This window comes from Nymphaea colorata, chromosome 12 (genome assembly GCF_008831285.2).
Source record: "Nymphaea colorata isolate Beijing-Zhang1983 chromosome 12, ASM883128v2, whole genome shotgun sequence".
Classification (NCBI taxonomy): domain Eukaryota; kingdom Viridiplantae; phylum Streptophyta; class Magnoliopsida; order Nymphaeales; family Nymphaeaceae; genus Nymphaea; species Nymphaea colorata.
Genome location: NC_045149.1, coordinates 7,110,945 through 7,121,947, shown reverse-complemented (window position 1 = coordinate 7,121,947; position 11,003 = coordinate 7,110,945). Strand labels below are relative to the sequence as shown.

Genomic DNA, 11,003 nt, shown 5'->3' with positions numbered 1-11,003 from the left:
TTGATATCGTAATATTTTTTAAGCACCTCTCTCTCTTTCTTGTTTGAATTACCAGCATTCTCTTTTCACATTTCTAATTCTGGATGCAAAATGTTCATGTTTTATAGTAAAAAACCATGAAATAAAATGTCTAAATTAAATCAATAATATCAAAATTGTCGATTTACGTAATTCAATCATGATATCACTTATCAGACCTTTAAGTTTTGTAACATTCAACTACATAAAACAGTGGGTGTGCGCGCCTGTAGGTGGATACGAACCATAAAAGAGTCCTGCCTTTTATGGCAGTTTCTTTTAAGCACGTCGTTTGGGTCACTCATGACTGGTGTGCCATCTCATGTGGTTGAAGAAAAGGATCCAGAGCTTCTATTTGAATGTTTTTCTTGTTCCCAAACGTGATCCCATTAAACTTAAGTGCAAGTTTTATGTGCAAAGATTGATTCGCAATTACTTTCTTCAGTTTTTTTTTTCCTTCACAAAAGACATAGGAATTGAAAATCGATTTCAATCCAAAAAATACCCATGTGTGCCTAAGTGTCTATTTTGCAGTGTCAGTATGGCGACATGGGTCGTGTGGTTCATGTTATTCTCCAAAGTGGTTACTTTGAGGCCGTGTAGAGATGGGTCGCTGGCAGGTTTAATAAGAAATGTGTCCTATGACAAGGCCCTCAAATAGAGTTTGAACTATGGATGAGTAACAGGATACCAGTCAAGTGGTTGAGGAAATACTGGATGGTCCTTTTTCATGTGACACATTGTGAAACTCCCCACTGCAAGTTCAGGTTGTTTGGAAAAGAAGCAAATTTTATGCTCATGTACAATTTGAGTCAACGGGAGAATAAACAACCAGGCCCAGTACATGACATCAATGTTAAACTTTGAATGGGCACGTTAAAATGAGGCGTTGGAAGAAGTTAGAGAAGATCAAAAAGCTTTTGAGAAGTAGAAGCAAAGCTTTATCATGTTTCCTTTTGTGGAGAAGTTTTGATTTACACATTTGGGCAAATAGAGGGCAAAAGGAGTGGAGCTAAGGTTTTAGAACCCATGGCCAAAGCTTTGGGAGTACAATTTTTTTCCAGCAACCAACGGGTCCCCAGACATACTAAATGTGGTACAGAGATTAACTTTGGCCTTTTGATATTATACCAACGTCAACCAAGAGCACCGACATGGTTAATAAGGTGGACTAGTACATCAACGAATAAAAGATAGTCCAGTAGAGATCATTCTGAACTAGGGGAAAAAGAAGAGTTCTTGAACAACTTTTTCTCATATATGCATCCAATGATACAAAATTATTTTTTCCGGACCGCCAAAACAAAACCTCAACTGTTCAGTGGATTGTCACACAATTTTTGTGACCAGAAGAGATTAGAATTAACAGTTAAACATACACAAATGATTACGGGCAGTCAGAGCTACTGAGAAGAGTAGCAACAGAATCGCTACCGAGAAAGCTATGATAATGTTAGTAACTCTAGCTTGAAATACAGTGGTTGCACCTGCACATCTTTCTTCATGGTCCATAATTGATGCACCAACCTATTTTCAAGACGCAAAGGAAAAGGTAGCACACTGTCATTCATATCAGTATTCCTGGATCTTCGTCGAATGAACCAGCTGCATGCATGCATTACTGCAGAAAGTTAGAACAGATTATGTTTGGATCTTGGAGCACACAAGCGGTATTGAACAAGGTCGGAAGAGATTAGGAGACAAATTGCTCTCTGAATCCAACAGCTTACCGGTCAGTTGCTTAACAAAATAATCTCACAGAAAAAGTGTATCAACTGGTTTTGGGAACGATAGAGCAGCCACTGACTTGAACTGCCACCATAAAAAGAGATAATATTTCAAGATAAATTCATGACTACTCTTACCTATGCAAGCAAATTTTTCTAATTAGAAGACCTATTTCATTTACCCATTGTACCAGGTGAAGGGTTGAATAGGCACAATAGCACTCAGAATTCTAGTTGCATCTAGCAGCTTCCAAGACATACCTTTTGTTGGCTGTACTTCTCCCTTATTGCTTTCAGTGAGAGATTTGTAGTGGCATCCTCCTTGGCGTCCATTTGTATACGATGAATTTCAAACACAACATTTTTTAGCTCCAAAGCCTTGTAATTGGTGTAATGCTCCAGGGTTGGATTCTGTAGAACAAACCCCACGGTGAGGAAAATAAGCATCAGTGATGACATGGCAAAATTTATGGAAAGAGACAAGATTGAAGAAAGAAGAGACCCAAGGGTGTGACATTTGGTCCAGCGTCCATTTGGCTAGAAATACAGCAGATGCAGCTATACGAGAAGGGAAGAATTTCAGGAACCCATAATCAAGCAATGTAAGTTCTGCTAGATAATTTGCCAAGAACTCCAATGAAAAGTCTCGATCCATCTGAACAAGGGAATACACTTCAACAAATAAGACCCGCAGTAATCTTTGGTGGGAAGTTCCAAATCTGAAAATGCAACAGTACCTTGTACGAAGCTTGGGCTGCTCGCAGAAACCTCCTGCAGAAGTCACCAAAAAGAAGAGGTTCTTCTCAATTCAAGAAGTTCATTGCTCAAATAGCTAAGAAAAGCAATTGATGCTGAGACCAGAAAAAGAGTCTTTACCTAAGAAATGTCTTTGTAGTAGGTGCAGTCAATTCAAAGCGCAAATGGTTCAAGATATCAATCTCCATCTTTAGGACCTAAAGCATTTTCTAAGAGTGAGTGACCCAGTAAAACTGCCATGCTGTGATGATGTAAGGATTGGTGGAAGCTTGTTTATATCTAACAAAGACTAACTTGCAAACAAGTGCAGAATGGTGATTGTGCTGAACAATTTGGAAATTTATCAGAAACCTGAGAAACAGCTGCTTCCTACATCAATCCACCATTTAATGATTTACTTATGGAGATTATCAACCTAAAAGGGGACTTCACTATCCTTTACTAAGCTAATTTTCCATGTTTCATGATCACAATTTGAAAGGGTTTTTGTTGATAGGCAGCTGGTCCTCATTAGCATGAAGGCTTTAAAATAAAGCAACCATATAAAAGCAGTTACTTTTGGAAAAATTTGCAAATTTGCGTAGACAGCCCAGATCCTGCTTGGATCACAGAAAAGGAACAAAGAAGCAATAAGAACCTTCAACCAATCTCATTCTAAAATGATGAATTTTGGTCATCAATGAGAGAAATTCTCTGTACAAGAGTATTCAGTGGCAAGACTCCAACTTGATATTCAAGAAAGTATGTTATGCAAACATACATACAAGAACATTCATGGTTCACTTTCTATAACTTGCAAAATTAGGAAGCAAGAGAAAAGCAAAAGAAACATGTGCAAAGTAAAGATCTTCAGAAATACCTGTTCCCTATTGTATGTATTGTCTGTAATCAAACAAAAGTCCTCTGCACGAGGTGCACATATCTCTTCGTACTTCCTGCAGACCAAGCAAATCAAAGCATTGGTGAGGTGTCAATGCCACTGACAATATGAAAAATCAATGGTTTGTGGTTAAATGGTGCTCAAGCTTGTCCAAGGCTCCTTGGGCAACCTAGACAAATTTAGGCACCTAACTTAATGGTTCTAAGCAGCGAAACCCCCTAGTTGACCTACACCCTCTCCTGGTGCGCTTAGATATTAGATGGTTAAATGGCGCTTAAGCTTGCCAAAGGCTTCTTGGGCAACCTAGGCAAATTTGGGCACCTAACTTAATGGTTCTAAGTAGCCAAACCACCAAGTTTCCCTACAACGTCTCCTGTTGCGCTTAGATACCAACATTGTACCTATCCTTGGTCCTGTTTTTGGAAAAATAGGGGTGCCTTTGAAAGGGTAAAGTTTATTTCTGCATCAAGCAAAGGAGCTAAAACCCCATCAACTTTTCCTTCTCTCTCTCTCAGCCTGCAAGTGAAAGTTAGATCCAACTAGGAAGGGCTTGTAACCAATAAACCCACACAAGCCAGTCAAACAAGTCTTTGAAGTAATGTTTTCTTCAAGGAGTTAAAAATTGGCCACGTTTCAAATGTTGGAGTTATGCAATATATCTTAATGAAAGACCTTGCAAAAGTAGCCTCCATTGTAATACAAAGGGCTCACACTAGACAACAACATTTAAGCATTTATGCAGTGGGTAGAAACCTCATCCAAATAGATAAGAAATTAAGCAAGAAAAGGATAAAATACTGTGGCAAAGTGCTTACGATGCAATAAACATGCACGTAATGCCAACTAGCTGTAGCATCTTTCTTTCAACAGGATTGCCAGAAAGGAACCGATCAATGTAGAAGACAGTCAGATATAGAGTATCTGGAACCAGTCTATACTCCTCACATACCTGCGGAAAAAAAACATATAATGTCTACACTAATCTTTTGCAAGATCATGACCCGGAAGGTCTGGATGTGGAAGAAATACCCTTCACAGGTAGAAAAGTTTATAAAATCAGATAAAAGAGATTTTACACACGCGCACAGAGACACATATGGGGAGAGAGAGAGAGAGAGAGAGATCAACCTCAACAAGCCAGTCTATAAGGATTGCCCGCATAGCTGGAGAAATATCTTGTTGAACCATACTCATGTAATTATGTGATGGCTTGCGCTTCAACTAGAGATATAACAATATGTCAACACTGAGCAAGAAACCAGATGGCATCAAAGCTAAGAAAAACAAATGTAACAACAAGATGTAATTCATCAATGAGAGCATCAGTTCTAACTCTGTTTGTGCATGTGCATGTGAGTGTGTGCAAGCTGCACAGCTTTGGTGCGGTCTGTTGTGCTTGAAAAAAAGTTGTTCTAGAACTACCACATTGCCTCACTAAATCTTGCTTCTCGTGAGAAGACCATTCAATATATCCATGCTTGTAGTTATCTATACTATTTCATCTCAGTATAAAAACGAGTCAAAGCCAAAACCTTGACTATATTCTCAAATATCTTGTTCTGATATCATGGTCTATCGCATGCTAAAAGGGAAAGCTGCATCCGAATAACCAAAATCACCTTTCCAAAATAGATGACTAGCTTATTTTGAGCTATTTTAGCACTGGTCGTCCTTTTATGTCATTTGTGGGATTTACGGCATTAGCCTCACAAAACCTATTTGGAAGATCCAATACATGCAAAGCAGAGATTGAATTTTTCCTTCAACAGCTTTTTAACGTTAGAAGCCCATCTTTTCCATTCTTTCTCCTTTTCAGCCATCTAGAAGTCTTTTAGTTTTTTAAATTCTATGAAAATTGATACATGATAGATTATTCATCTTGCTGCATGTCAAGCAGCAAAAATTAGAAAAGTATACCTTGGATCCTTCATTTCAAACACAAAAACAAATCATCATTAACATTCTTGCAGTTTACTTCAGTCATCAAAGATCTCATTGTTGACAGGATTTGGCAGCAGGATTGGCAGAATTACAATATCCTTAACTGAGGATGTTCAGCTTGAATACTGCAACAGCCACCCATTCAGCCTGTAAACGAAAATCTCATTTAGGAAAGAATCTGCTGCTCTGTCTCAGTAGTCCTTTTATTAGATACTTGACTTATTCCACATAATAAAGAAGCGTGTGCTTTATAGCATAACTGAAATGATACAGCATGCCATTATGATGTTTTAACATATGCATATATCCTTGCAGGACTAAAATGCTTCTATTATTTAGTATGCAGAAAAAGATAAAAGGTCTGGCTATCCTCCAGGCAAAGATTACTTTCTGAAAGGCACATTACAGGATCAGGGATTCAATTAGATATAGGTCTTGCCACGACACTGACCTCAGCCTCCCGTAAATAAGCATAGATCTCTGAGGCATAAAGGCTACACATCTGAGGATCCTTATGGTCAACATCAATATCTATAACGTGCATGGCAGTTGATTTTTGGAGTTCCATGTCTACATCATTGACTGTGTCACCTGATTAAAACACTGAAACATTCATTATCATGATTACAGAAAATATTATCCACTAATCCATCTAATTCTAATACAACACAATAATCCAAAAAACTAGCATCGACTACCAAAAACAAATCAGGAGGCCGTTTTATTGAGGGAAAAAGTTTTAGTCTTGGCAAAACTTTTTCCAAAAACTTGTGCGCCCTTGCCTAAATCTTAAAAATATGTAAAAGCTTTGCCAAGGCATAAGCTTTACAATAATAATTGGTTTTTCCTTAAAAAAACGAGGCAAAGCTTTTCTCTTCAAAAAGAGGAAATTTTTTTTACCAAACTGTACATGCAAAATTTGGCTAATGTAACACTAATTGCAGGTAAAAAATTAAGCAAAAGCTTCTCCCACTTTTTGAAGGCAAAAGGTTTTGCCTCATTTTTAAAGCAAAAAATAGATATTGTCATAAAAGTATTATCATGACAAGAATTTTGACAATGCTTAATAGTTTTAGGCAAAATCAGAGGGACCAAAAATTCCTTTTTTTCATTCTAGTTATCGGTGTGGCATTATCGAAGTGGTAGAAGATGTTGGCTAACAATAGCAATGGATTCTCTAACGGCCAGCAGATAGACACAAAAACGTCTCCAGGTTGTATGCCTGGAACAAGGTCGTACAATTTCAGCGATTCATTCAATCTGATAGTTGGCATTAACTCATCAGATTTTCAGAAAGCACTCCTTTCAATCTGATCTTGAAGGTCATGTCACGTCAGATCAAAGCCTTCTTGTTCACTTTTCATGAAGGGAACTCATCAATTTGATTTTCATTGACCAAAAATAGATATTGTCATAAAAGTTTTATCATGGCAAGAACTTTTCCAATGCTTAACAGTTTTAGGCAAAATCAGAAGGGGCGAAATTTTGACACAAGTTTTGCCGATACCAAAATTTTTGCCTTCAATGAGACAGTTCATTTAGGACAAGGAAAGATGGATGATCAAAACTAAAGAAAGAAAGAACAGAATAGGGATATGCAAAGAGGAAGCATGTTGCCTCTTCATGAACCTGGATTGCCTGATTAAGTTTCTTGAGAAATGAAATACAGAACATCAGTTATTGTATATCGCAATTCAAACAGATATAGGTATGTGCATGACCACCTTAGACATTGAAGACCATGAAGCTGCTAACATTGTCAATGCATTTTCTCATGAAGTGGGAATGGATAATAAATGCTGCTTTTAATAGAAAATATCCACTCTTTCTTACATATCATGAAAAGAATAGACGAGCGGAACCGACCTTTGTCAGTGAAGACCATGTTTTCTGTAGAAAGTTCTAGGACCTCCTCATTTGCTTTCGCATGCTCAATGTCAATCAGAGCATCAGCAAGTATACTTCTTTGTGTCATGACTTCTGAATTCTCCTGATTTGTTGCAGTTGATCCATCATCAGAGGGGCCAAAGGTGGCGTCCTTCACGCCAGTTTTCAACTTAACATTCTTGCAGCTTTTAGTCTGAAGCTTATTTTGATCAAAATTTAGTTTTCCCCAAAAAGAACCAAAACAAGAAAAGAACTAATACAGAGGTATAACAATTGAGATTAGAAAAGAGAGAAGAAAACATGGGAATAACAGAACATAAAGAATTAATTGTTTTTCAGTTCTGCTGGTTGTTTGGTTTTTCTTCTTAAAAATTCAGACAAAGGGTACTCAAGTACGTGGCTAAATCAGAGGGAAAAAGGCTCTGCAAGGCAGGTCTTCACCTTCAATTTGGCTGCTTTAATGCAGTTAACATATGAACTTTCACATATAATATTAGAAACATCCCTTAGCACCGCCTGCCGCTTGCTCTGAAAGTTGGATATGCCTACGGCAGGTTGATTGTCATCCAACGCAACTCGCTTAGGGTAAGAAACATCCCTTAGCACCGCCTGCCGCTTGCTCTGAAAGTTGGATATGCCTACGGCAGGTTGATTGTCATCCAACGCAACTCGCTTAGGGTATCTGCGGGTTATGTGTTTCTTCTCTTGCTTCATTGAAGATGTTCCTAAGGCAATACTAGAAGCGCGAAAGGCTGCTGCTCTTGCACGAGTGATTCGACCTGTGAGGTTTGGAGCTCCATGACATACGTTTTCCTTGTCCATTGCCTCTGAGGATCCTCAATAGAGAAAATCAAGGAGATGTTGAATGTTTTCAAATTTCACCTCAAACAGACCTGTACGTAGAAGATTTTTGAGCAATTAGGCGCCAAAAAGAGGGATGTGTAAGATAAATTGTGCCATGATTCGCATGCAAGTGCTGTGGAAAAAGAACATGGTGATATCTCATGATGGTATCCGATTTACAACCATTGTTTTTAATTTTCTCCATCATCTCAAGTAAATTACTTTTCAAAAGCTTTGCTGACAGCTTCCTATCAAGAGAGAGGTGAATAACTCTAATTTCTGTATTGATAGCATAATACAGACAGATTTTTCCATCACAGAAACCCTATCTATATCACATACACTACTAAAACTATCTACACTGTCTACAATATATAGGTCAACTTTTTGGCAGCGTGAAGGCCATATGCATCTTTGATCAGTTCACTACCGAAACAACTCTTCTCCTATTAAATCAGAATAAGTTACGGTCCCACGAGAAAATGCGTCCAGAAGAGCTGTGGATGTATTCCCAGCCATGGTCCCAATACACTGATGTAGAACTTGGTAAACTCCACACTCTTTATCATCACATGATGATCTGTTAAACTTTTTTGTACACATTTTTCTCAAGTAATCAGATGCAATGAAGTAGAATTAGTTTAGAGAACCATTGATATGTGCAGTCTTCAGTTTCAAGGAAAAACTGTAAACAAAATTTGAATGGGCCTCATTCCTTTATATTTACATTGTACTCTAAATTGCCAATAGTGGATCAAACTACAGATCCACTCGATCGATTATTGGGGTCTCAAATCCTAACTGCAATGAACAGATTCACAACGCCACATTTAGGATGAAATATCCAATCATGTCAGGATCTGGAAAGCAGATTCTGATCACCCAGATCGAGGCAGAACCCAGCTCACCACATTCAAATATCAGTTGAAAGGATCGAGTCTTGTGCAGGAAAACCAAAACGCACCAGACACCATCGACCATCCATGTTGATAACCATCCTGACAATGACATACGCCGAACACACGTCTTTGAACCAAGAAGGAGCCGAAGTTTCACGAAAAAATTATCCTGTCAGAGTTCAGCGTCCGACTCTTCCACCCTAAAACTCAACCGAGACAAGTTGACACTCTAAACTCCGAGATGACAAGGAAGATGGAGCAGAAGCACCACCACCACGAATGACCCATCGAGAATAGCACACTCAGAAATGCATCTCAATGACACCCAACACAAAGAAGAGAAAGAAACCCAAAACACCGCAACGCAACAGTCAACCATTCAAGCAAAGATTTCCTCCAAGAAGGAAAATCAATCAAAGAAAAAGAAAATGCAGATGAATTTGGAAAGCGCACACACACGTACACACCAATGTACCCACGTACTAGCGCTGACATGCGCACAACCAAAAGCAAGAAAGATATATACACCCTCCCCCCACCCAAAGAGGAAACCTTGAGAATTTTCAGGAAGTACAAAGGGAAGGGGGAAAAGGTCAAAGAAAGAGGGAGAGAGTCTTGCCGCTGCTCTCGGAGTGGAGGTAAATCGCCTAGAAGGAGGAGGACATTTGCATCACGGCATGACGCCCCTCCACAACCCGTTCCTCTCCCTTCTCAGTCCTCACCCTCAGTTCAAGAAACCAAACGTAAATGGGAAGCGAAAGAGGTGGAGAAAGAAGTAACAGAACGAGTGCGCCGTTACGGCCTTACTCCCTCCCCCCTCTTATCCACCTACTGTGTGTCGTGGAGAGGGAGAGAGAGAGAGAGGGAGGAAGTGAGGGAAGAGAAAGCCCTTCTGGCGTTCACCACAGAGAGACTGAAAGTGAAGTGAGGCGACCCAAGTAAAGAGACAGCCCCTCTCTCCTATCTCCTTTTCCCTCCCTATGCTCCTATTCAAAAAAAATCCAAATCGAGAACTCTCCATCGCCCCACTTCAAACCATACTCTCTCTCTCTCTCTTCCCTTATCATCCCTTTTTTTTGCTTTTAATATTCTGGTTTTCAATCAAGACTCCAAAATTGAATTTGACAGAGACAGAAGACTGCGGGAGGGAGAGAGAATGAGCAGAAAACTAAGGACTGTGAAACTCTCCGCCATCTCCAGAGATTTAAAAGGGAAGAACAGTGAAGTATCTAAAATCATTTATTATTGTGAAAAAGAAAAGGACAATTTGAGGAACACGCTGACAGTCAATTGAAATTCAAATTTAAGCACGTTTCTTTCTAAAATTTTCTTTTAAACAAATCACAGTGAAAGGATCAAGGCAAAGCCTCGGTTACGTCACTTTTGATCCTTTCTCTCCAACGGGTCGCACGCTTGGAGGTGAAATACCCATTATACCCATAGCCGGAGCCCGCATGATCAGATGATCTCGCTTAAGTTAGTGGAATTAAGACTGCGGCGGTTATAGTGATTAGGGATACTTCCGTCACATTGCGTCAGTTTTTTGAATGATTTCGAATTGCCGCGGCGTCTCCTCCCCGTCGTGCTTTCTTCCTTTTTATTTTAATTCGAGAAATTTTCGGAAACACCCTTAAAGAATTGAAAATAACAAACATGCAGCTGATCTCTTCGTGAGATTCAAGATTGCTAAGTTTTCTTTTTCTTTCCACTACTTATTGTGTCATGACACTGGGTGGTCCTAGTAGGTTCGAAATCTTTGGTAAGTTGAAATATGTTTTTCACAATTTTCAAAGAAGCCAAAAAAAAAAATTTCCTAAATTATAACATATAATTCTTTTTTCTCAAAACCAAGGGGAGTTGTGCCCTTGTGAGGCCATCTAACTTTTGCAAGTGATCATGTGAATTTGTTTGTCAGCTCAGTATGACACATGTCATTATTTGCATACCAAAAAAGTAACATTTATAGTCGAGGCAGGCGACCAGTTTTTGTTTTGAATTCTTGAAACGTCAACTCTCTATGTTAAAAACCACTAATATGCAAGTTGAAACACG

General features: G+C 38.9%; 1 protein-coding gene across 1 annotated transcript; it reads right to left on the bottom strand.

Annotated features, from left to right (window-relative positions):
• Positions 1-1,254: 1,254 nt before the first annotated feature.
• LOC116265367 (cyclin-A2-2-like) lies at positions 1,255-10,098 on the bottom strand. Its single transcript, XM_050080698.1, has 13 exons — positions 9,571-10,098; positions 7,651-8,102; positions 7,189-7,408; positions 5,774-5,913; positions 4,510-4,602; positions 4,197-4,330; positions 3,361-3,436; positions 2,622-2,698; positions 2,483-2,516; positions 2,248-2,400; positions 2,007-2,156; positions 1,749-1,830; positions 1,255-1,623 (listed from the first exon to the last, which is right to left on the bottom strand). The coding sequence occupies exons 2-12, from the start codon at positions 8,029-8,031 to the stop codon at positions 1,774-1,776; spliced, it is 1,515 nt and encodes a 504-aa protein (XP_049936655.1). The 5' UTR covers positions 8,032-8,102; positions 9,571-10,098; the 3' UTR covers positions 1,255-1,623; positions 1,749-1,773.
• Positions 10,099-11,003: the final 905 nt, after the last annotated feature.

What these genes read in the sequence shown, in the direction of transcription:
- LOC116265367 (XM_050080698.1), bottom strand. Translation starts at nt 8,031, where the DNA reads ATGGACAAGGAAAACGTATGTCATGGAGCTCCAAACCTCACAGGTCGA. An exon ending in TTATAGACTGGCTTGTTGAG is followed by an intron (nt 4,331 to 4,509) that starts GTTGATCTCTCT and finishes TTTTTTCCGCAG; the next exon opens with GTATGTGAGGAGTATAGACT. An exon ending in ACTACAAAGACATTTCTTAG is followed by an intron (nt 2,517 to 2,621) that starts GTAAAGACTCTT and finishes TGACTTCTGCAG; the next exon opens with GAGGTTTCTGCGAGCAGCCC.